This window comes from Taurulus bubalis, assembly GCF_910589615.1.
Source record: "Taurulus bubalis genome assembly, chromosome: 19".
NCBI classification, from domain to species: Eukaryota; Metazoa; Chordata; class Actinopteri; order Perciformes; family Cottidae; genus Taurulus; species Taurulus bubalis.
The window spans coordinates 469,735-496,511 of record NC_136607.1 but is presented as its reverse complement, the minus strand read 5'-3'; the positions used below and the strand labels follow the sequence as shown (position 1 = coordinate 496,511).

The window sequence follows — 26,777 nt, the reverse complement described above, 5'->3', positions numbered from 1 at the left end:
TAATAACTGATGGTCTATGGACGGGTAGGTCAGGAACAACAGCCTCCAGTACTTATATTATATATTATATGTAATGGTTGCTGATTCTCGAGGAGCAATCCGGGTGGAACAAACACGTTCGTATTACTGAGCGTGGTATGCTGTCAAGTTTCGGGTCCTTCCGGTAGTTGTCGTCTTTTCCCGTACAGCTGCAGAGAATTACGTCACATGTCGGAGAAAAAAAGCAAAAAAACACATCCACCCTGAGAGCAGCCTCCTCGCATCTCTCTCCGTCGACCCGCCGACAAGCAGCTCTTCTGAAGCTCTTTCGAAAACCCACCGAGGTATGACAACAGCTCACACCCCGGCTGAGGCCCCGCAGACCGGCCTTCACACGAAGCCGTCCGCCGTGTTTTATTCTGCTGCGGGTCCGCTAGCGCGGGGCTAACGTTAGCTTTGTGTTTTCTGTCCGCTAGCTCGGGGCTAACGTTAGCTTTGTGTTTTCTGTCCGCTAGCTCAGGGCTAACGTTAGCATTATGTTTTCTGTTAGCTTCGGTGAAAGGCTGAACGCAGCTCCGTAGCGGGACTGAGGCTGGTGTGTGTGTGTGTGTGTGTGTGTGTGTGTGTGTGTGTGTGTGTGTGTGTGTGTGTGTGTGTGTGTGTGTGTGTGTGTTGTGTGTTGGGTCAGTGTTGACGTGCCCGGTAGGCACACAGGACTCCAGCCGGTTGCTGGTTGGCCGTGTTCCCGGTAGCGAACATAACGGTAACCGGGGCTGACCGCTAGCTAGCTAGCTAGCTACCGTTAGTCCGCGAGCTCGTGCACGACGAACCAGACATAATTCAGCGAACCGTCACTGAATGATGTCTTTGATCTCAGTGTGGACGGTTTGCCTTCTGATCCAGTGAATGCAATAGCACTGGATTATTAAACATGGCCGGTCTGCAGGGGCTACACTGCGGCCATGGCTGACAGGGAGCCGCCCATACCGAGGAGGAGCTCCGGGGCGAGGCTCCAGCTGCTCGGCTCATGTGTTCACATACATGTTCATGTGAACACGTACATGTTCATGTGAACACTGTTAAAGTTCCCAAGCGTATAATTTCATGTATGTATGGTTCCGTGGATCTGATGTTATAGTCCAGAAATGTGTCATAATCCTTTGATTGTCATAACATTTAATAATGTGTGTGTGTATAGTCTAAAGTCTGTCATTGTCCACGCAGTTTAAAACATGAATGTTGCATATTTAATGGGCCTTTGCTTAGTGGAAGCTTCCAGAACCAGAACCATTTATTACCAGGAGGTGCATCACATGGAACATTTAACAATAAACAAAGTGTAATAAATGGGAGCATGAATATTTACAATTGAGTCTACAGTAGAATTTAAGTGTTTGATGCAGTTTGTCAGCACAAAGGGTTGCTTTATGATCGGAGTATAGTTTTACCATCATGCCACCCTGTGACCTGATGGTGATGATGATGGTGATGATGATGGTGATGATGATGATGGTAGCACTGCGATGTTAGTTTGGCTGTTACACTGAACCAACGCTACCCGCCTGCCAGCCTCACGTCACATGGCAGCAACAGAGAATAGGAGACTATTATTGATCTGGAGGATAATGCATGAGCCTTTTCTAATGCATGAGCGCCATGTAAGGGCTGTGGAGCCTGACTTCATGTGGGGTTCCACAACAACATGGCCGCTAAGTGGGACAGCGCTTTGAGCTGTACGGCCTAAAATACCTAGCAGATATTCCCAGGGCAGAGTCCATGTCCCTCATTTTAATTGGATTGTATTTCAATCATTACTTGATTACATGACGTATCTGAACACACAGAATATTGTTCTCCGTGTTACCACCGCCTGACGTAGATATTAGAGCATTTATCCTGTTGACGTTTGATAGATGCAGCTCATTTCTTTCTTTATTAGAGAATGTGCACAATTTGACGACAGGGATTGTGTGTGTTGACCTGTTTGCATATTAATGCATACAGTGACAGGAAGGTAGAGCAACAACGTAAAGGGAAAAATTTGAAGAAATACAACTAATAAAAAAAAAAAAAAAGTAAAATAATGAATCCTCATAGCTCATTTCAATGTTAATTAGCAGAATAACTGGACGTGGCTCCAGCCAACGTAACACACAGTGGACCTCTCTCTCCCAGAAGAAGGCATGACGATGGTAGGAGGGTGGGGTCAGCTGCAGTCACTTCTAATCAACCTCTTGGTTTCACTCTTCAGTATTATTAATAACGGGCAGCATTTGAACACAGGTGTGAAATAAAGCCTAGAAAAACCTGCATAGTTGTCTTCAAACCTTGACCATGACCCCAGTAAGAAACGGTCTCATGGTGTGTTGGGCCTCCAGGTCCAGTGCATCCTGCTAACTCACTCTGCTGATGGAGCGCACTCCTTTCCACACATTAATGGACAGTGTGAGTGGAAGAGTCCGTCTCAAATGTTCAGTGATTCTTGATGCATTGACTTCTGAAACATTATCATGATGAACTAGAAGCATAATGCTTCCTGTTCTGACTAGAGTGTTGTCGGGGCGTACCATTGAGAGGCCATCAGGCCTCTTAATGACGATCAATGGTACGCCCCGACACAGATTGACATGTCGAGCTTTACTAAACCCAAACTCAAGGTAGCGTCCATGTTTTCTGATTGAGTTTGTGAGGGTGGTGGAGGTGGTGGTGTTGTTTTGCTGAGTGGAGGGAAGTGAGGGTGGTGTTTTGCTGAGTGGAGGGAAGTGAGGGTGGTGTTGTTTTGCTGAGTGGAGGGAAGTGAGGGTGGTGGTGTTGTTTTGCTGAGTGGAGGGAAGTGAGGGTGGTGTTGTTTTGCTGAGTGGAGGGAAGTGAGGGTGGTGGTGTTGTTTTGCTGAGTGGAGGGAAGTGAGGGCGTGAGGGAGGAGCCGGTCACGCCGGGCTGCGTCTTGGCTCTGCTGCTCGGCGGCGTCACTGCAGGTGCACTGCGTCTGTGCTGCAGCAGACCAGCCTCGTCCTCCACCCCGTCCACACCGCTAAGGAGTGTGTACGTTCACATCGCTGCAGACTCTGACTCCGTCACAGATGTAGCCTTCTGATCGGCCGAGATCCAACAACAGCTGAGGCTCAGGACTAGAACTATCTGACGTGTGTATGCTTTTGGTTTCTTATTTTCTTCATGTCAAACTACCAACGCAGGTCTTTCTGTATGGAAATGTCGTTGTTGATTTAAAGTGACTGGTGATGTGAGCTGTGCATGCGTTTGTCTGTTGAGTCTGTTCTCCTGAGCCAGGACTATCCTGACTTATTAGTGAATAACGAGTAGCTTTGTACTGCGTGTCTGTTGTTAGTGTGGTCTTCTTTGCATGGAAATGAACGTGTGATATTACATTAAAGTAGAATAGACTAAGCTATCGTGCATCTAAAACTCTGACGATGTTCGTTGCTTCAGAAAGCGTTGAAATTTGATATCGGTCTGAGAGCAGTGCAGCGGACTAGAGGAGTTATGGTCCGGTTTAATAACCGTAATGTAGATTATATTTGTATTAACTGAATATCAGTTGGTGGGTAGAGGCCTCACTTTTTGCTGACTAACTACAGTTGTTTCAAATGGCCAATGTAGCCATGGACAGTCATTGTGTACTTGTTACATCTAGCGTCCTCATTCTTCAGCGGTGGCTGCTTGGTGAACTCCTCAGAAACTGTTTATTTGCCAGGAATGTTTACACAAACGAGGAATTTCTCTAGGCGGAAGGTGCTCCTGTGATGGAGTCAGTGTTTGGCTGTGAAGCAAATGGACTGAGGCTCAGCTGCAGGTTCTACAAGGTTCTGTTGGCGGAGGATACGCGTTGTATCTTCCTCCCTCAGTAGAGGAATGGACTGGCCTGGTCTCATGAGACGCTCATTTCCTGCAGAATCCTTCAGCTTCAGTATGATCCCTCTTCATAACACATGGTTCACCATGGTAACAAGGCGTTGCTAAGTGAATGACTTCATCCACTCCTCCTGGCCCTCACGCTACCAACGCCCAGCATGCTCCACACGTTCTGCACTGATAGCTACGAGCTTCATCTATTCAGGGCAGTGGATTCAGGCTGTCCAGCTCTAACATGGACTCAGACTGTAGTTCAGCTCTAACATGGACTCAGACTGTAGTTCAGCTCTAACATGGACTCAGACTGTAGTCCAGCTCTAACATGGACTCAGACTGTAGTTCAGCTCTAACATGGACTCAGACTGTAGTTCAGCTCTAACATGGACTCAGACTGTAGTTCAGCTCTAACATGGACTCAGACTGTAGTTCAGCTCTAACATGGACTCAGGGTCAATCTTTTGAAGGCCAGTAGGTTTAAATAAAACACCTCTTTAATGTGTGTTTTAAATCAGAGCAGCAGGTTGTTACACATGCAGCTTTTAGTTGGAAGGGTTCGTGTAGACCAGGAGTATAGACCTGGTAAAAGGCTTTTCATGAACAATCGGGTAATTCCTGTTGTATGTCGGCAGTGTAACAGGTAGCTACGCTATGAGGTAGCTACGCTATGAGGTAGCTACGCTTTGAGGTAGCTGTTGTAGAGGCTATGCGGTAGCTACGCTATGAGGTAGCTGTTGTAGAGGCTATGCGGTAGCTACGCTATGAGGTAGCTACGCTATGAGGTAGCTACGCTTTGAGGTAGCTGTTGTAGAGGCTATGCGGTAGCTACGCTATGAGGTAGCTACGCTAGCCATCCTTCCTGTGCGTCGCTGTGTCTGAGGGAGAACATTTTACTGGAGGAATTTATTGATTTCTGTTCCTGTTGCTCGAGTAATAGCTTCAGCTCCTGTTTTGGATGGAAGTTGTCTCAGGGGGTCCTAACATCCGTCCATGTAAAGACAGGATATTTAGTCTTTACAGTCTTTAATGCTCTGCTCTCTGTACTAGTGGCAGGACTGTGGCATTGGCTGGTTTTCTACCCATGAAGTGGACTTTGGACTGGTGAAGTCACATGCTGTTGGCACCGTACATGAGCAATCCATGTTTTAGTATGCCTGTAGCAGGCGGTGGAGAGGGAATGGGGCTGTATAACCACTATCAGCGATGCTGCCGGCTGATAGCAGTGTGTGGGTGTTTCCAGAGAGAACAAACTTCCCCCGCAGAGGTGAAGAGGAAGCTGTTCTCTGCTGATACAAGATGGAGGACGCTATCAGCAGCAGCAGGGTGTCGTGCATCTTAAAGCCATGTTCTACTCTCCGTGGCCGCCACGCATGACGCGGCTACGAGCGCCTAAAGCTCAACGTGACTTGGTGCCATATCCTCCAAAACACCAGGGGGCGCCAAACAAAACAGACCATACATTGTGATCAGCTGCAAACTCATAACTCATCTCCATGGATTAGTGTATTGCCTTTGTGCTCTGTAAAGAAACAAGACACATGTTTGGAACAACAAATGGATTCTAATGAAATCTAAAGTATTTCTAAAATTGACAAATTCTTAGTAAAAGTGAATTAATCCTTTTACTTCTTAAGTTAGTTTTTGGTTGGTTTCTGTGGCAGTGACATCTGTAAAGTCCCAGCTGATCTACTCATCTTTCAACTGTGTACAATGAATGTATTCAGTCATTAAAGTTCATTGCGATTACTATCAGTCTTTATATAGAAGCAAGCATCTACTTGTCCCTCTCAGCCCTCAGTTAAAGATGCAGAAGTCTCCTTCACAATGTGTGACCTAGCTTCACATCCCTGTCGTGTCCCTCTGTGACAAGGAGTGTAGCTCTGAGACGTTGGACATAGAGGGAGTGCCGTCTGTCCCCTTTTCCTGACTTCAGTTCATTTTGTAAAGCCCAAAATCCCAGATGATCCTCAGCGGGCTTTACAGTCTGAACACGTACGACGTCCTCTGTCCAGGACCTCACATCGGAACAGGAAAACTCCCTAAACCCTTTAAGGGGAGAAAGCTTGTGCAGAGCAACAGAGGAGGCCTCATTCTTCACATCGCTGTGCAGAATGAGTTCACCCTGAAAAGCTGCAGCTTCCTGTGAACGGGGCCGGCCGTGGGGGAGGGGTGCTAACATTCTGGAGCATCACTTCTTCAGGGAACGGGTCGCTGCTACTACTGTGCGAGTGTTCACTGGAATGCTAATGGTGGCTCGTGCTTAGAAAAACACTCCACTGCTCTGCTGACGCCACTAATCCATGCATAGAGCAGACATGGACCAGGAGACGGTCTCTTTGTCTCTATCTGCTGCATCGACTAAAACACACATTCATCCACACCAGGCCCCAGCTAGACGTGGGCTATTGTGCTTGGGCCGGATCAATACCTCTGCTCTTCCCTCTGTCTTTTGATGGCTGCAGTCTGGCACACAAACACATAGTTAGTCCTCAACTGAGCAGCGGGGAAGTATTTAACATTACTAACGGCTACAAGCCTGACAACCACAGGGAGACGATGCAATCTGGTAAAACCACCAGCAGCCACATTGTGGGCGACTACAGTGGCAGAGCAGGGTCATCCTTCAACCAGAGGATCGGCGGTGAATGATGACATGGTGTTAAAGAGCTTTCAGCGGTCTGAAGAGAAGAAAAGATCTCTACAAGTACATTTTAGTTACTGTATTTAGTTTCACTGATATTTGGTTTTGTGAATGGAAGTCGTATGGTATAAAAGAAGCTTGTGTGAAGGCCTGGTCAAGATCACTCCTTGTCTCACCACGGTTGCTAGCTGGCCGTTAGCCACAGTGTGAGGCTACGTGAGGACTGCACAGCTCCATTGTGTCATGTTGCCCGGTGAGGAATGTCCGGCTCCACGCCCGCTTGGTATTTGACATTTCAGCTGCTGGCTGTGTGGCTCTGCTGGAGACAGGAAGCCAGAGTCCTTTCACATCCTGCCTCTGGGCTCAAGTTAGTCCTTAAAGGACGCTGCTACTTGCATACAAATGTATTTAAAAAACATCTTAAAAATTATGTAGTTGTTGTTTTTTTGTGCTTTTTTTGGTCTCCTCTTCATAAGAGTTTGATAGTTATAGTTACATCCGCTCCCCGGGCGCCTCAAAGGGCTGCCCACTGCTCCCTAACCAGGGATGGGTCAAATGCAGAGAAGAATTTCCCCAAGGGGACTAATAAAGTGCATGTTTCTTTTCTTCTTTCTTATAAACAGGTAAAATAGCAATACAATTAGGGCTGCAACTAACGATTATTTTAATAATCGATTAATCGGTTGATTATTTTTTCGATTCATCGATGAATCGGATAAAAAAATGTTTTTATCAAAAAAGCGTTCATTTCCAACCCTTTATTCAAAAACAGAAGTGACAGTGCAAAACATCTTCAGAAAGCACCAACAGGTTGCTCCTTGAACATCCCTGAGCTGTTAATTAAAACAACAAAATGGACTAACACTAAAAACATACACATGTATGCTTTACATCTGCCAAATGTGAGCCCTTTTTACTGTAATGGATCCCTCCAGAGGCTGCATTTACATACCCTGCTTTATCAATATGTATGAAATACTGGACAGAGGGAAGCTGTACTGCTCCACATAGAGCGTCCTCTTCCTTAAACTCTTTCATTCTGGGTCTCTTATGACCACGACGTCACGTTGTTGGCTAAGCCCAACGACGTGATTTGCTTCATTCTACTTTGAGTAAAAAAAACAAAAAAACCTGCAGCCAGATCCTCCGGTGAGCCGGTTTAACGTTAACGAGTGACTGGTGAACTGAACCAGACCGGGGGTGACGGCATGTTTCATCACGTTACGGTTTTTTACAAGCAAGACTGAACTGTAACGGAACATAACGGAACTTTAACGACAATACACAACCAAACACGTTAGCTAACGCGATAGCAAGCTGACTAGCTTCCATTAAAAACAAGTTTGAGGAACATGAAGACGCTGATTGGCCAAGACTCGACTTGTCAAAGATCTTCTATTTTTGAGAAGATCACGACCTCAGCTTTTCTCGTGTCTCACTCCGATCTCAGAAACGCTGGCCGGCCAGTTGCTCTGCTCCGCTTCTTTTTTTTTCTCTCCGCGACTTATTGCCCGGCGGAATAATCGCGCGACACAACGAATCGATAATGAAATTCGTTGCCAACACTTTTGATAATCGATTTTATCGAATCGTTGTTGCAGCCCTAAATACAATGTCAAACATTGTCTTTATTCTTCTATAATTTCATAAATACAACAAACTATATTTTGTTGTGTGTGTATGTATGTATATATATATATATATATATATATATATATATATATATATATATATATATATATATATAAAAACTTCAGAAGCTGTGATATCAAATAGCTTTTGTGGCTCAGACACATTCTTTGTGGAAAAAAGGTCTCTTTGGATATGAAAGGTTGCTGACCCCTGTGTTAGTCAGTCCAAATTGGCTTTTTGAATGAATAAATAATGAATATATATACTTTATTAATCCCAGAGGGGAAATTTAGTGTCGGGGTAGCAGCAATTTACAACAAAAAGTAAATATATGAAAACAACAGGGATGAAAGATAAAAGATATATACAATAATACAAATAAAAATATCTGGGATGAGAGATATGTACAGCAGATATGTTTTTCTTTTGTGCAAAATATATATGTGATTAACCTCTTAACGTTCTGCTGTCACGCGGGCGTCCTTTTCAACTATACACTGTACATTCCGTTGTATGCTGTACATCTATTTATAGTTCGGTGTACGAGTGCCACATGTTTCTGGAAACCTACGGTTCTTGTGATTCCAGCTGTCCACTCCGTTTCAAGATCAGACCACCACAGCAGCTACAATCAATACTTTTGTCAGACAACAACAAACAAACAAGCGATTTGAAAATCAAGACAACTCACCGATGACGCCTCATATTGATCCATAAATCCATAACATTCCAACAAAAACGGCGTTGTTACGTCGTAAAGGTCCAATAAAAATAAATCCCATAAAAGATTTAGTCCAAAACACGTGATTACATCCATAAATATCCACCAACTGGCGTTGCATCATTTCATTGCAGCTGGAAGTTATGAACGAAAGCAGTATTGTTTTTAGCAGAAAGTCATGTTTGCATGGGAGCACAGCTACAAAGTCGCTATCAAAATGTCCGCCGAAATCTAACGTTTCCAATGAAACCCCACTTGAACCAATAGGAGCTTCATGTCCTGACTGACAGGCTACATTACCCAACCAGAAGCTACGTTGAAGTTCAGGCTCAGCCTCTATTTTCTTACGTGGCTCACGTCTGTCACCTCGTACAGCTCAGATGACAGGCGTTTCGGACAGCCAATGAAATTCCCTAAACAAAGATAGGCGGGAAGAGGGGGGGCAAATAATCCCAACAGCCTTCAATTTGATGAGAAGAGACAGCTGCTGTAGAGCTTCAGTCTGAAGTGTAAATTAGCATAAAAATGCATTTATACTGCATTTTCTCTGTGTCAGTAATACTGGTAGTATATATGAATAGTATATGAATAGTATAGGTATATAGTTTATATATCAGGAATATTTTCAGTCTCAAAATGAAAAAAACGCCTAGACATTTCATTAGAAAAACATGTGTAAAAATATTAATTTTCTGTGATATTGTTATCTGCTTTTTACTTAGACTAGAAAAGGCTTCAGGCTATGGTCCCATTACAAAGAAATGTTCAGGCGGAAATAAAAACCTTATGCTTTAGTGTGTTCAAACTCATATAACTCAGTGTCAGCTGCACTTGAAGTGATTCTGACTATTGAGGGAAAAAAGCTTCAGATTGTTTCCTTTCAAAAGAGACCAAGACCATGCATTTACTCCAACTAGTTCAAGTACAGCTTCCTGTTTACTTTGGGTATACCTGGATAGGCGTTTTTCGTCAAATTTTACAGGAATGTTAAGAGGGTAATCAATCGATCGATCAACAGAGGATCTGACAAGCGATGACTTGTAATAATCCATCTATCTATTTCTGCATGTTCCGTTAATGATGAGTAACTGGCTGTGTGTCTTTTCCAGTGACTTTCACAATATAAATGTGTTTCCAACATCCTGATGGTTCTTATCATGGTGTATTTCCAGAAAATGGACACCGCAGGGGCTAAAGTGCTGGAGACGGCCGAAGACATCCAGGACCGCCGGCAGCAGGTGCTGGACCGCTACCGGCGGTTCAAGGACCTGTCCATCACGCGCCGGACCAAGCTGGAGGACTCGTACCGCTTCCAGTTCTTCCGCCGCGACGCCGACGAGTTGGAGAAGTGGATCCAGGAGAAGCTGCAAATCGCCTCCGATGAGAACTACAAGGACCCCTCCAACCTGCAGGTTAGGGTTCCACCTTCTCCTGGCGCCAGTTTAATATACACACACACACACACACACACACACACACACACACACACACACACACACACACACACACACACACACGTATACTTCAGATGTTCAGACTCTCTTCTGTGAACAGGGTAAGCTGCAGAAACACCAGGCCTTTGAAGCTGAAGTCCAAGCCAACGCCGGGGCGATCATCAAACTGGACGAGACGGGGAACCTGATGATCAGCGAGGGACACTTCTCCTCTGAGACCATCCGGGTAGGACATCACGAGGTCACCTCATGCATATTCACTGCATACTGTCCACCGTTAAACTGCTACGTCTATTCAGTCCTACACGCCTTACCGGACTCAGCAGAGACCCATAGTTACAAGTGTCCACACGGGAGAATACATACAAGTAGGTGTAGGGTGGACCGTGTGTCATGGCTCTGAGTGCTGTGAACTTCTTCCAGAGCTCTTCTGAAGGCTGTTAGGAAGTGGACTAACTATTTATTTTCTTTAAGTAATGTCTTTAAAGGAATGGTGCTGGTGGATTATTCTTTTGTTCCAGGTGGTGTCTTTAAACAGAGGGCCGAGCTACGTTTTTAAAACGCCAAAGAGGGAACACTGTGTTTCGTGTGTGTTTTGCCCTTTTCAAGTTTCCGTCTCCTCTCCTCTGTACCATCGTTAACGTTTACCCCTCCCTTCCCGTGCACAGACCCGTCTGGAGGAGCTGCACCGCCTCTGGGACCTCCTGCTGCAGAGGACCAAGGAGAAGGGCACCCGGCTGCTGCAGGCCCAGAAGCTGGTCCAGTACCTGCGGGAGTGTGAAGATGCCCTGGACTGGATCAGTGACAAGGTCAGCTCATTTGTTTAAAAGCATGGCTTATGTGCAAAAATAGTGCTTCTGGAGGGAAGGAACATTTCATATATTTCTGTGTTTTGGACATTCTTAGGAAGTCTCTCTTTCTGCTTTCCTCTAGCCTTTGTTTGCTCTTAAGCTGCTCTAATAAACAACCTAAAGACACAATAGCTTAGCATTAGCTCATTGGAGTTGAAAGCTAAAAAGATGGCCTGAGACTAATGGTACCAATTCATTTGAATGGGGAATGAAAACCAGTGTTGTTAGCCAACAAGCTAAACTTTTGATTCACCACTAACTAAAGAAAACTAAACGACTAAAAATACACTCTGACTCAACAACACGCTGCAAGAGCACAAAGAACCTTCAAGTTGACTGAATCAGTCCAGTTTAAATCGCTGTTAGACGTTTGTCTTCAGCGTGATGTTGACCTCATGTCTTCCTCTGCATCAGGAGGCCATGGCCTCCTCGGAGGAGCTGGGCCAGGACCTGGAGCATGTGGAGCTCCTGCAGAAGAAGTTCGAGGAGTTCCAGACAGACCTGGCTGCACACGAGGAGCGTGTGAACGAGGTCAACCAGCTGGCAGCCAAGCTGATCCAGGAAGCGCATCCTGAGGCCGAGCTCATCGTCCGCAAGCAGGACGAGGTGAACGCGGCCTGGCAGCGCCTGAAGGGGCTCGCCCAGCAGCGGCAGGGGAAGCTGTTCGGGGCGGCCGAGGTGCAGCGCTTCAACAGGTCAACCACGAGCCCTTCTGTTTCTGTCTCAGCTCTCTGTGTTGATCTATGTTGTAAATACAAACGTGTGTGCTTGACTCCAACAACAGGGATGTGGATGAGACCATCAGCTGGATCAAGGAGAAGGAGCAGCTGATGGCCTCTGATGACTTTGGGCGTGATCTGGCCAGTGTGCAGGCCCTGCTGCGCAAGCACGAGGGTCTGGAGAGAGACCTGGCCGCCCTGGAAGACAAGGCAAGAGATGCTTTACAGAGCATGCACCAGCATGCATGCAGCACAGAAGATGCTCTACAGAGCACCAGCATGCATGCAGCACAGAAGATGCTCTACAGAGCACCAGCATGCATGCAGCACAGAAGATGCTTTACAGAGCACCAGCATGCATGCAGTACAGAAGATGCTTTACAGAGCACCAGCATGCATGCAGCACAGAAGCCTGGTCAAACCTGTGATTGTCTGGTTTCCCTTCACGCTCCAGGTCAACACGCTGGGTGGTGATGCAGAGCGCTTACAGCAGACTCATCCTCAGAACGCCACGCAAATCCATCTGAAGAAAGACGAACTCGTTACCAACTGGGAACAGATCCGCACTCTGGCTGCTGAGCGCCACGCCCGCCTGAACGACTCCTACCGGTGAGACCAGAGGATCGCTATGAACGCTCAGTACCATCATGTGGTCAAGAGACACCTGGGCAGCAGGCTAGGCCTTCAGCAGCAGAGCTATAGACCCGAGTCAGGCCTAACTATAGACCCGAGTCAGGCCTAACTATAGACCCGAGTCAGGCCTAACTATAGACCCGAGTCAGGCCTAACTATAGACCCGAGTCAGGCCTAACTATAGACCCGAGTCAGGCCTAACTATAGACCCGAGTCAGGCCTAACTATAAGCTATCAAAGAGGAAAGTCTTCAGTCTACTCTTAAATGAGGTGACTGTCTGCCCCCCGGACTGAAAGTGGAAGCTGATTCCACAGAAGAGGAGCCTGATAACTGAAAGCTCTAGCCCCCAACCTACTTTTTAACACTCTGGGAACCACAAGTAACCCTGCATCCAGTGAGCGTAACGCTCTAGTGGGTAATATGGCACTATACGCTCTCTATTGGGGATATATATATTTATTTAAGATGATTGAATAAAGTATTAAAATACTGATTCATTGAATATATTTGATTAAATCCCATATAGCAAACTATTTAATATTTATTTATATTTAAAATTAAATCGGGAATAAAAAAAGTAAACTTTATGATGATTGATTCATTATTCCCCTGTTATATACAGTTATGTGTGCAGCCCTCCTCTGTTAGATCCTCTCCAGAGCTCACCCTGTGATCTCCTGATCTCTCTCCAGGCTGCAGCGCTTCACGGCTGACTTCAGGGACCTGACCAGCTGGGTGACGGAGATGAAGGCCCTGATCAACGCTGACGAGCTGGCCAACGACGTGGCTGGAGCCGAGGCGCTGCTGGACCGCCACCAGGAGCACAAGGTAGCGGCTCATCAGAGGGTCTGGAGACGGACCACCGTGTTGGCTTTGCCCTCTGAAGAGCTGACCAGCAATACAATACATTGATCTGAAATGTGAAAAGCAGCACTGTAAGGTTGTCTTGTGTGTCCCAGGGAGAGATCGATGCTCATGAAGACAGCTTCAGATCCACGGATGAAGCTGGCCAGGCGCTGCTCAACACCGGACACTACGCTTCTGAAGAGGTCAAGGAGAAGGTGGGACTCTGACATGATCCAGACTGTTGACCTGTCTATTCCACCATGTGTAGAATAATGATGTGTTGTGTGTAGCTGGGCGTCCTCGCTGAGGAGAAGGAGTCTCTGCTGGAGCTATGGGAGGTCCGCAGGCAGCAGTATGAGCAGTGCATGGACCTGCAGCTCTTCTACAGAGACACCGAGCAAGTTGACAACTGGATGAGCAAACAAGAGGTGAGGAGGAGGAGGAGGGAGGAGGGAGGAGGAGGGAGGAGGAAGAGGAGGGAGGAGGGAGGAGGAGGAGGGAGGAGGAGGAGGAGGGTCCTTTGTTGCAATGTGAATATTGCCTTGTTTCTGTGATGAGCCCTTCTTAATGTTGCATGTGGATCACTCAGGCGTTCCTCCTCAATGAAGACCTTGGAGACTCCCTGGACAGCGTTGAGGCCCTGCTGAAGAAACACGAGGACTTTGAGAAGTCCCTCAGTGCTCAGGAAGAGAAGATCACTGTAAGCTACTCATGCTGTTATTACAATACTGTTGCTGCTCCACGGAAGCTGCACAACTTAATTAGACATGAGCTCGGATGGATTCAGGATGTGTCTGTCTCGTTGTCTCCAGGCCCTGGATGAGTTCGCTACCAAATTAATCCAGAACAACCACTACGCCAAAGAGGACGTGGCCACCCGCAGAGACGCTGTGAGTCCACCTCAACCCTTAAGTCACCTCATATGAGCTGATGCTAACGCTGCTGGCATTGTGTTATCGTCTCCATGCGAACTCAAAGCAACTCGTCTTCTCTTCCTCTTCACGCGTGTAGCTGCTCAGTCGACGCAACGCCCTGCATGAGCGCGCTCAGTCCCGCCGCGCCGCCCTGGAGGACTCCTTCCACCTGCAGCAGTTCTTCAGGGACTCTGACGAGCTCAAGAGCTGGATCAACGAGAAGATGAAGACGGCCACGGACGAGGCCTACAAGGTGGGTCATCACAGAGTTGTGTCCACCATTTCAACATGTTCTGCACATCCCACGTGATGCTCACTGTCTCTGACCTCCACGCAGGACCCCTCCAACCTGCAGGGCAAGGTGCAGAAGCACCAGGCGTTTGAAGCCGAGCTGTCGGCCAACCAGAGCCGCATCGACGCCCTGCAGAAGTCTGGCCAGGAGCTGCTGGATGGGAAGCACTATGCCTCCACCGAGGTGGCTGAGCGCATGGAGGAGGTCAGCTCCCAGTGGAAGAAGCTGCTGGAGGCCACTGAGCTTAAAGGTACTGAAACCAGGTTTGATTTCATCCAAGTACACATTTATTATTATCAAATGGGACTTTTTACAATTGCATATGGCAGTACACTGTATGCCTCTGTGGGAAAGACATTTTGTCTCACTGAGATGTCTTTCATGAGAGCAAGTAGAATCATAAAAACATGAGAAATGTTTAATATCTCAGAAGGGAATGAAATGATTTAGCTCGAGGGTTTCTTCCGTTTAAAAGCTGCTGATATACTGAATGTTACCACTAGGTGTCGCACTTGATTCAGCAGCTGCTCCTGAGTTAACGTGTCATTGAGTGACCTGACTCCAGGCCACTTGGTGGCGGTGATGCACCTTTAAGCTGCTTTGCCAACCGCCAACCGAACTAAAGGAACCTCTGTCTATCGGTGTGATGTCGATGGATCAATCTTTCCTAATTTCCTTGTCATTTTAATTGTGTATTTGTATTGCTTATTAGATGATGGTACATCTTTTAGTTCATTAGCTGAAAGCCTATTACAAATATTCAGGTTAATAACCATGAAACTGATATTTCCTTTTGGTATAAAACATGTCATAAGATGACATCTCTGCATGCTGCTCCCCGTCATTTATGAGAACGCTGATGAGTTTGATTGTTCTTCAGGCATCAAGCTGCGTGAGGCCAACCAGCAGCAGCAGTTCAACAGGAACGTGGAGGACATCGAGCTGTGGCTGTACGAGGTGGAGGGCCACCTGGCTTCAGACGACTACGGGAAAGACCTGACGAGTGTTCAGAACCTGCAGAAGAAACACGCGCTGCTGGAGGCCGACGTGGCTGCTCACCAGGTACCTGAAGCTGGGCACCATGAATACACCTGATTCTAGTCTGTTTTAGTTCACAGTAGTGAAATAGCTAATGTATGAATAATTCTCTCCCAGGATCGCATCGATGGCATCACTATCCAGGCTCGCCAGTTCCAAGAGGCGGGACACTTTGATGCCGACAACATCCGCAAGAAGCAGGAAGCGTTACTCGGGCGCTACGAAGCTCTGCGTGAGCCGATGGCCGCTCGCAAGCAGAAGCTGTCCGACTCTCTGCGGCTCCAGCAGCTGTTCAGAGACGTGGAGGACGAGGAGACCTGGATCCGGGAGAAGGAGCCCATTGCTGCCTCTACTAACAGAGGTAAACGCCGTTAGCTGTGTTAACTTGTGTCATAAAATGACAGGTCTCCTTCAAATGGTCATTTTACAGAGATGAGCAGTGCACTTGGAGGATGCTGAAGCATCCTCCAAGTGCACTGCTCATCTCTGTAAAATGACCATTTTCAGATATTTCAGATGAGTGATATCAAATGTCTCTTGGTGTGTTTTCCTCAGGCAAAGACCTGATTGGTGTCCAGAACCTGCTGAAGAAGCACCAGGCGCTTCAGGCCGAGATCACCGGTCACGAGCCTCGCATCAAGGCTGTTAGCCAGAAAGGAGAGGCCATGGTGGAGGAAGGTATTCATTTAAAAGCAGCTTGTTTAAGGTTCCTACCAGTTGAATGTGACCGTAAGCGAGTGAAGTAGAGTCCCAACATTCATAATGCTCAAGGTTCTCGTGGGGGTTCCCAGGACATTTTGCTGGAGAGGACGTGAAAGTGAAGCTGACTGAACTCCACGGACGCTGGGACACGCTGAAGGCCAAGGCCTCCCAGAGGAGACAGGACCTGGAGGACTCCCTGCAAGCCCAGCAGTACTTTGCTGACGCCAACGAGGCCGAGTCCTGGATGAGGGAGAAGGAGCCCATCGTGGGGAGCCCGGACTACGGCAAGGACGAAGACTCGGCCGAGGTACGGGAACACAGGAGCGGTCACAAAACATCATCAATATCACATGTGCATTCTTCAATGCTGACTGGTTTGTCTTCCTCAGGCTCTGCTGAAGAAGCACGAGGCCCTGATGTCGGACCTGAGTGCGTACGGCAGCAGCATCCATGCTCTGAAGGAGCAGGCCCAGTCCTGCAGGGTAAACATCCCTTCTATTTAAGAAACTGTGGGCCTTCTCAGTCAATCAAACATTCTTCAGTTAAAGCAGAACAGAAATGAAAGACTCTGAATGTTTGTTTTAACTGAGCAGCAACAAGTGGCACCGACGGATGATGAGACCGGGAAGGAGCTGGTCCTGGCCCTGTACGACTACCAGGAGAAGAGTCCCCGGGAAGTGACCATGAAGAAGGGCGACATCCTCACCCTGCTCAACAGCACCAACAAGGTACACTCAACAGCACCAACAAGGTACACTCAACAGCACCAAGAAGGTACACTCAACAGCACCAAGAAGGTACACTCAACAGCACCAACCAGGTACACTCAACAGCACCAACCAGGTACACTCAACAGCACCAACCAGGTACACTCAACAGCACCAACCAGGTACACTCAACAGCACCAACAGCACCAACCAGGTACACTCAACAGCACCAACCAGGTACACTCAACAGCACCAACCAGGTACACTCAACAGCACCAACGAGGTACACTCAACAGCACCAACAGCACCAACCAGGTACACTCAACAGCACCAACCAGGTACACTCAACAGCACCAACGAGGTACACTCAACAGCACCAACAGCACCAACCAGGTACACTCAACAGCACCAACCAGGTACACTCAACAGCACCAACCAGGTACACTCAACAGTACCAACGGCTCCAACGAGGTACACTCAACAGCTCCAACGAGGTACACTCAACAGCTCCAACGAGGTACACTCAACAGCACCAACAGCACCAACCAGGTACACTCAACAGCACCAACAGCACCAACCAGGTACACTCAACAGCTCCAACCAGGTACACTCAACAGCTCCAACCAGGTACACTCAACAGCACCAACCAGGTACACTCAACAGCACCAACCAGGTACACTCAACAGCACCAACAGCTCCAACGAGGTACACTCAACAGCTCCAACGAGGTACACTCAACAGCACCAACCAGGTACACTCAACAGCACCAACCAGGTACACTCAACAGCACCAAGAAGGTACACTCAACAGCACCAACGAGGTACACTCAACAGCACCAACAGCACCAACCAGGTACACTCAACAGCACCAACCAGGTACACTCAACAGCACCAACGAGGTACACTCAACAGCACCAACGAGGTACACTCAACAGCACCAACAGCACCAACCAGGTACACTCAACATCACCAACCAGGTACACTCAACAGCACCAACGAGGTACACTCAACAGCACCAACAGCACCAACCAGGTACACTCAACAGCACCAACCAGGTACACTCAACAGCACCAACAGCTCCAACGAGGTACACTCAACAGCTCCAACGAGGTACACTCAACAGCTCCAACGAGGTACACTCAACAGCACCAACAGCACCAACCAGGTACACTCAACAGCACCAACAGCACCAACCAGGTACACTCAACAGCTCCAACCAGGTACACTCAACAGCACCAACCAGGTACACTCAACAGCACCAACAGCACCAACCAGGTACACTCAACAGCTCCAACCAGGTACACTCAACAGCACCAACCAGGTACACTCAACAGCACCAACAGCTCCAACGAGGTACACTCAACAGCTCCAACGAGGTACACTCAACAGCACCAACCAGGTACACTCAACAGCACCAACCAGGTACACTCAACAGCACCAACCAGGTACACTCAACAGCACCAACCAGGTACACTTAACAGCACCAACAGCTCCAACGAGGTACACTCAACAGCTCCAACGAGGTACACTCAACAGCTCCAACGAGGTACACTCAACAGCTCCAACGAGGTACACTCAACAGCACCAACAGCACTAACCAGGTACACTCAACAGCACCAACCAGGTACACTCAACAGCACCAACCAGGTACACTCAACAGCACCAACCAGGTACACTCAACAGCTCCAACCAGGTACACTCAACAGCACCAACCAGGTACACTCAACAGCACCAACAGCTCCAACAAGGTACACTCAACAGCTCCAACGAGGTACACTCAACAGCTCCAACCAGGTACACTCAACAGCTCCAACCAGGTACACTCAACAGCACCAACCAGGTACACTCAACAGCACCAACAGCACCAACCAGGTACACTCAACAGCACCAACCAGGTACACTCAACAGCACACTCAACAGCACCAACCAGGTACACTCAACAGCACCAACCAGGTACACTCAACAGCACCAACCAGGTACACTCAACAGCACCAACCAGGTACACTCAACAGCACCAACCAGGTACACTCAACAGCACCAACCAGGTACACTCAACAGCACCAACCAGGTACACTCAACAGCACCAACAGCTCCAACGAGGTACACTCAACAGCTCCAACGAGGTACACTCAACAGCACCAACCAGGTACACTCAACAGCACCAACCAGGTACACTCAACAGCACCAACCAGGTACACTCAACAGCTCAGTGGAGAACAGACTGGAGTCAGCCTGACTCTAGTTGCTAAATGATGGATTCCATCATAAAGTCTGAACATCCCTCTGACACGAGTCCTCTCTGCTGCAGGACTGGTGGAAGGTGGAGGTGAACGACCGGCAGGGCTTCGTCCCCGCTGCCTACGTGAAGAAGCTGGACCCGACCCAGTCCTCGTCCAGGGAGAACCTGCTGGACGAACACGGCAGCATCGCACTGCGCCAAGACCAGATAGAGAACCAGTAAGAAACCCATTCCTTCACAGTTTACAACCACATGGAGCTTACTAACACATCTCCTCTCCGACTGCAGTTAACAGTTCCTCTTGAGTGTCTTTTCTCTGCTCTTTAACCTTTCCTTACCCTAATCACATGAACATAATGACCGCCCCTGGCTTCTTTCTCTTGTCTCCTCTGCTGTGTTTAACCCCTAACTCTCTGCCGCTGCCTTGCCTTGAGCAGGCTGGTCACCAAGGAGGCCTGCAGCGTGTCTGTGCGCATGAAGCAGGTGGAAGAGCTGTGAGTAGGAACCACGTCCCCCTGCGTGTTCTTGTGATCGCAACTTTACATCCCTACAGCTTTACATCCTCCAGCTTTACATCCTCCAGCTTTACATCCCTACAGCTTTACATCCTACAGCTTTACATCCTCCAGCTTTACATCCTACAACTTTACATCCCTACAGCTTTACATCCTCCAGCTTTACATCCCTACAGCTTTACATCCCTACAGCTTTACATCCCTACAGCTTTACATCCCTCCAGCTTTACATCCCTACAGCTTTACATCCCTCCAGCTTTACATCCCTACAGCTTTACATCCCTCCAGCTTTACATCCCTTCAGCTTTACATCCCTCTAGCTTTACATCCCTCCAGCTTTACATCCCTACAGCTTTACATCCTCCAGCTTTACATCCTCCAGCTTTACATCCTCCAGCTTTACATCCTCCAGCTTTACATCCCTACAGCTTTACATCCTCCAGCTTTACATCCTCCAGCTTTACATCCTCCAGCTTTACATCCTCCAGCTTTACATCCCTACAGCTTTACATCCCTCCAGCTTTACATCCTCCAGCTTTACATCCTCCAGCTTTACATCCTCCAGCTTTACATCCCTCCAGCTTTACATCCCTCCAGCTTTACATCCTCCAGCTTTACATCCCTACAGCTTTACATCCCTACAGCTTTACATCCCTCCAGCTTTACATCCCTACAGCTTTACATCCTCCAGCTTTACATTCTCCAGCTTTACATCCCTCCAGTTTTACATCCCTCCCACCCCAACCGCCTTGTTGTGACAGTGTGTGGACTTCTCGCTCCTCTTCTATTCAGGATAGAAGTTCCTTTCACACCCCTCATCCCAGGCCTGCCTTTGGATGTTCATGTGTGTCATGTCATACGTTCTGTTCTGCACATGTTGGGCTCTGATCCGTTGTTGCTGATCCTTGAGTCCTGACTTCTGCTGGTCCAACTTTTCATTTGAATCTACTTCAAATCATTTGAGGAGTCGATTACAAAAGCTAAATAAAAAAATAAATGATAGATTCATAAATGAATATAAACAAACAATGAAATGACAAGCTCATTATAAACCTACTTGATTCTGATGAATCAGAGCCTTGCCAAAATGATTGCATTCTTTTGAACACTATTCATTTATGTGTGAGATGGAGCTCATGGCTCGTTTATCTTTGTGCTCGTATCTCAGCTTAAAGGCAGTTTAAGGAGTTCAGGACTAAAGACACAGAGTTTTCATTGTCACTTGTCAATGTTCTCATTATTTTTTGGATAACTCATTTCATGAATAACATGTCAGAGTCCCAGATATTTCCAAATCGCTCGTTCTGTTAGAGCAACAGTAAAAAAAAAAGATGTCCAATATATGATATTTAAACAGAGAAAGTGAGCAAATCCACACATTGGAAAAGATGACGTTCAATAAATGACTTGAACAACCTCGATTATCAAAATACTTTTATTTATTTTAGATTTTGAGAACAGTTTTTTGCAGATAAATAGAGTGGTCACTAGCAAATAATACTAATTCTCAAAGGAGCAGATTCTCGTTATTACATTTATTTATTTAGTATGTTGATGGGCTTGTGAGGGCCAATGCATTGATCTGATTGGATTCTGTGGCTGCACCTTTCCTAGGTATGGGACTCTGTTGGAGTTTGGAGAGAAGCGTAAGGACATGCTGGAGAAGAGCTGCAAGAAGTTCATGTTGTTCCGCGAGGCCAACGAGCTGCAGCAGTGGATCAACGAGAAGGAGAGCGCGCTCACCAACGAGGAGGTGGGCTCCGACCTGGAGCAGGTGGAGGTGCTGCAGAAGAAGTTCGACGACTTCCAGAAGGTAAAGTCGGGTTTTCAAACCATTTCTTCTTCATGAGTCCTGTCGCTTCTGGACTCCTCCAGCATGTGGTTATTGTGTTGAGCCCTCTGTGACGCTCATGAAGAGCATCACTGGTCCCTTAGCTCTCTGTAACACACATTGATCACTGGACTCTGATGTCATTATAGGATGAAATCATGTTGGGTCTGTTATTTAAGCAATAAGGTACTCGAGGCAGTACTATGTCTACAATAATGTACAGTTCAAGGGTGTTGTTAGGCAAACCCTTGAACTGTACATTATTGTAGATACAGTACTGCCTCTCGTACCTTATTGCTTTTATAATACGGGTACCTGTGACTTTATAAATAGTAATAGTAAGCTCCCTTTCAGCACAAATTAGTTGTAGCCACCAAACGTTGTGTATCGCATTTCAGCGACAGAGAAAATATTCTCTGCACATACGGGACTATACAACTGACAGCCTGGTCAGTAAATCACAGAGGACATGCAGGGACATGTGGAAGGACTGTCTCCTTCTCCATGTCCCGTCTGACGCGCTTTCAGAAGAGTCTGAGGACCAATGAAATCGCTGGATCTCGGAACGCCCCAAAAAAGCTATAAAAAAAAGTATGGTTTAGCAATTTGGAGACACTTACACTGGTCAGATGATCTAGATTTATGTATTAGACTCCCTCAGACCCGTAGGTTACAGGATGTGTCTTTGAGACGTTGTAAGAGGACTTCATCAAGGTTTTAGTGAAACGTTATCATCGCTTAGTCATGTTAACGGAATTATTAAAACAATCTTTTTTTTAAATGTAAACCCAGATGTCTCTTCTCACAAGGGTTACGGTACTTCAGCAATTTAAATGAATTAAATCAGAACTGTGGATGAGTAGAGAGCACAGTTCTAGTTTTGAAAAAACACAATTCTCATTTCCGGGTTAACTGCACTCATGACCTCTGATTGTTTGTAGACTTCCCGCCTAACAAAGGTCTCATTGGTTCTTTTGTTGGGTCCAGGACCTGAAGGCCAACGAGTCTCGTCTGAGGGACATCAACAAAGTGGCGTCAGAGCTGGAGTCTGAAGGCCTGATGGCGGAGGAGGCGCCCATGGTCCAGGCTCAGGTAGCTCAATGACATGTGACCTGTACTCAATGACGTGTGTGACCTGTACTCAATGACATGTGACCTGTACTCAATGACATGTGACCTGTACTCAATGACATGTGACCTGTACTCAATGACGTGTGTGACCTGTACTCAATGACGTGTGTGACCTGTACTCAATGACGTGTGACCTGTACTCAATAACATGTGACCTGTACTCAATGACGTGTGTGACCTGTACTCAATGACGTGTGTGACCTGTACTCAATAACATGTGACCTGTACTCAATGACATGTGACCTGTACTCAAGGACATGTGACCTGTACTCAATAACATGTGACCTGTACTCAATAACATGTGACCTGTACTCAATGACATGTGACCTGTACTCAATGACATGTGACCTGTACTCAATAACATGTGACCTGTACTCAATGACATGTGACCTGTACTCAATGACGTGTGACCTGTACTCAATGACATGTGACCTGTACTCAATGACGTGTGACCTGTACTCAATGACATGTGACCTGTACTCAATGACATGTGACCTGTACTCAATGACGTGTGACCTGTACTCAATGACATGTGACCTGTACTCAATGACATGTGACCTGTACTCAATGACATGTGACCTGTACTCAATGACATGTGACCTGTACTCAATGACATGTGTGACCTGTACTCAATGACATGTGACCTGTACTCAATGACATGTGTGACCTGTACTCAATGACATGTGTGACCTGTACTCAATGACATGTGTGACCTGTACTCAATGACATGTGTGACCTGTACTCAATGACGTGTGTGACCTGTACTCAATGACGTGTGTGACCTGTACTCAATGACGTGTGTGACCTGTACTCAATGACATGTGTGACCTGTACTCAATGACATGTGACCTGTACTCAATGACGTGTGTGACCTGTACTCAATGACATGTGTGACCTGTACTCAATGACATGTGACCTGTACTCAATGACATGTGTGACCTGTACTCAATGACATGTGACCTGTACTCAATGACATGTGACCTGTACTCAATGACGTGTGTGACCTGTACTCAATGACATGTGACCTGTACTCAATGACGTGTGTGACCTGTACTCAATGACATGTGACCTGTACTCAATGACATGTGACCTGTACTCAATGACATGTGACCTGTACTCAATGACATGTGACCTGTACTCAATGACATGTGACCTGTACTCAATGACATGTGACCTGTACTCAATGACATGTGACCTGTACTCAATGACATGTGACCTGTACTCAATGACATGTGACCTGTACTCAATGACATGTGACCTGTACTCAATGACGTGTGTGACCTGTACTCAATGACATGTGACCTGTACTCAATGACATGTGACCTGTACTCAATGACATGTGACCTGTACTCAATGACATGTGACCTGTACTCAATGACATGTGACCTGTACTCAATGACATGTGACCTGTACTCAATGACATGTGACCTGTACTCAATGACATGTGTGACCTGTACTCAATGACATGTGACCTGTACTCAATGACATGTGTGACCTGTACTCAATGACATGTGTGACCTGTACTCAATGACATGTGTGACCTGTACTCAATGACATGTGTGACCTGTACTCAATGACGTGTGTGACCTGTACTCAATGACGTGTGTGACCTGTACTCAATGACGTGTGTGACCTGTACTCAATGACATGTGTGACCTGTACTCAATGACATGTGACCTGTACTCAATGACGTGTGTGACCTGTACTCAATGACATGTGTGACCTGTACTCAATGACATGTGACCTGTACTCAATGACATGTGTGACCTGTACTCAATGACGTGTGTGACCTGTACTCAATGACATGTGACCTGTACTCAATGACGTGTGTGACCTGTACTCAATGACATGTGACCTGTACTCAATGACGTGTGTGACCTGTACTCAATGACATGTGACCTGTACTCAATGACATGTGACCTGTACTCAATGACATGTGACCTGTACTCAATGACATGTGACCTGTACTCAATGACATGTGACCTGTACTCAATGACATGTGACCTGTACTCAATGACGTGTGTGACCTGTACTCAATGACGTGTGTGACCTGTACTCAATGACATGTGACCTGTACTCAATGACATGTGACCTGTACTCAATGACATGTGACCTGTACTCAATGACGTGTGTGACCTGTACTCAATGACGTGTGTGACCTGTACTCAATGACGTGTGTGACCTGTACTCAATGACGTGTGTGACCTGTACTCAAGGACATGTGACCTGTACTCAAGGACATGTGACCTGTACTCAATGACATGTGACCTGTACTCAATGACGTGTGTGACCTGTACTCAATGACATGTGACCTGTACTCAATGACGTGTGTGACCTGTACTCAATGACGTGTGTGACCTGTACTCAATGACGTGTGTGACCTGTACTCAATGACGTGTGTGACCTGTACTCAAGGACATGTGACCTGTACTCAAGGACATGTGACCTGTACTCAATGACATGTGACCTGTACTCAATGACGTGTGTGACCTGTACTCAATGACATGTGACCTGTACTCAATGACATGTGACCTGTACTCAATGACGTGTGTGACCTGTACTCAATGACATGTGACCTGTACTCAATGACGTGTGTGACCTGTACTCAATGACATGTGACCTGTACTCAATGACATGTGACCTGTACTCAATGACGTGTGTGACCTGTACTCAATGACATGTGACCTGTACTCAATGACGTGTGTGACCTGTACTCAATGACGTGTGTGACCTGTACTCAATGACGTGTGTGACCTGTACTCAATGACATGTGACCTGTACTCAATGACGTGTGACCTGTACTCAATGACATGTGACCTGTACTCAATGACGTGTGTGACCTGTACTCAATGACATGTGACCTGTACTCAATGACGTGTGACCTGTACTCAATGACATGTGTTTCCTTTGCAGCAGCAGCAGGAGCTGCTGGGTGCGTCTCCTGGCAAGGTCAGACCATTTCTGCTCTTTACATCCATTTTGCTTGATATTTAAGAAACATTTCAAATTACACAACAAGAAATAAGACTCTGTTTAACGCATACATTTCATTAAACAGGATGAAGCCGATTCCAAGACTGCATCTCCATGGAAGGTAAGCTTCATCTCACGTATTCAATACTCCAGACATTCAGCTGTTATGTGTTCTTAGACAAAATGCATCAGCTGCAAAGATGTGACACTAACTGTGCACAGCTGTTCAGCACTGGGTTGATGTGTGATCCTGGTGTGATACTGGTGTGATACTGGAATCTACTGCAACCAGTACAGACGTCCCACTGGTCTGGTGTCACATGTCCTCATTGGATATGATGAGACCTTTTCTTTCATCCTTGTAGTTTCCACTGCGTCTCCATCCTCTGTTGAGTTTGATTCCTCATGGTGTTGTATGGTCGGTGCTCACTGGTTGATGGAATGTCTTTGTGTCAAACTCATGACTGGTTTGGTGTTTCTCTGTTTTTCTCCTCCTTTCTGCCACGTTTCGTTCACCTTGACTCTAGAACGTACGCTTGGCTGTTCAAACAACGGCTAACTTTAACACCATCAAGGTAAGATGAACCTCTGAGGTTCTCCTCTCCTCTCCTGATACCATCATGGTTTCCTTGTTGGCGTTCTGTCTCTTCCGATTCTCTGAGACGGACTTTAGTGTTCTGTTTGGGTTCCTCCTGTTATCGTCGTTATCTAGTACGCTACATAAGACATGTCTATAGCGTCTTTTTAGTTATCTCCTTTGTCCGTATGTTGTGCAATGTTCCTCACATGCATCCTGTAAATGATCACACTTCTAACATATAGTATTTGCATGGTTTTGTGAGTTCAATGTTTACTCTAGCCGTGTTAACACTAGAACTAGCCTCAACACTAGAACTAGCCTCAACACTAGAACTAGCCTTGTCAATACTAGAACTAGCCTTGTCAATACTAGAACTAGCCTCCTCAAGACTAGAACTAGCCTCCTCAACACTAGAACTAGCCTCCTCAACACTAGAACTAGCCTTGTCAATACTAGAACTAGCCTTGTCAATACTAGAACTAGCCTCGTCAACACTAGAACTAGCCTCGTC

The 26,777-nt window shown here is 46.7% G+C and overlaps 1 protein-coding gene across 1 annotated transcript in view; it reads left to right on the top strand.

The window, feature by feature from the left end:
- The first annotated feature begins 264 nt into the window (after nt 1–264).
- Nucleotides 265–26,777, top strand: part of sptan1 (spectrin alpha, non-erythrocytic 1) — a 41,705-nt gene continuing 15,192 nt past the window's right edge. Inside the window, exons 1-26 of the mRNA XM_079235636.1 lie at nt 265–323; nt 10,014–10,253; nt 10,396–10,521; nt 10,964–11,104; nt 11,561–11,841; nt 11,931–12,075; nt 12,320–12,474; nt 13,192–13,327; nt 13,459–13,560; nt 13,636–13,773; nt 13,935–14,045; nt 14,158–14,235; nt 14,357–14,512; nt 14,597–14,801; nt 15,432–15,613; nt 15,707–15,950; nt 16,145–16,267; nt 16,381–16,598; nt 16,681–16,773; nt 16,885–17,019; nt 19,306–19,454; nt 21,366–21,564; nt 22,570–22,674; nt 25,627–25,662; nt 25,772–25,807; nt 26,214–26,261. Of these exons, the coding sequence (XP_079091762.1) occupies nt 10,017–10,253; nt 10,396–10,521; nt 10,964–11,104; nt 11,561–11,841; nt 11,931–12,075; nt 12,320–12,474; nt 13,192–13,327; nt 13,459–13,560; nt 13,636–13,773; nt 13,935–14,045; nt 14,158–14,235; nt 14,357–14,512; nt 14,597–14,801; nt 15,432–15,613; nt 15,707–15,950; nt 16,145–16,267; nt 16,381–16,598; nt 16,681–16,773; nt 16,885–17,019; nt 19,306–19,454; nt 21,366–21,564; nt 22,570–22,674; nt 25,627–25,662; nt 25,772–25,807; nt 26,214–26,261 (3,579 nt within the window). The 5' untranslated portion in view covers nt 265–323; nt 10,014–10,016. The remainder of the gene's footprint in view (nt 324–10,013; nt 10,254–10,395; nt 10,522–10,963; nt 11,105–11,560; nt 11,842–11,930; nt 12,076–12,319; nt 12,475–13,191; nt 13,328–13,458; nt 13,561–13,635; nt 13,774–13,934; nt 14,046–14,157; nt 14,236–14,356; nt 14,513–14,596; nt 14,802–15,431; nt 15,614–15,706; nt 15,951–16,144; nt 16,268–16,380; nt 16,599–16,680; nt 16,774–16,884; nt 17,020–19,305; nt 19,455–21,365; nt 21,565–22,569; nt 22,675–25,626; nt 25,663–25,771; nt 25,808–26,213; nt 26,262–26,777) is intronic.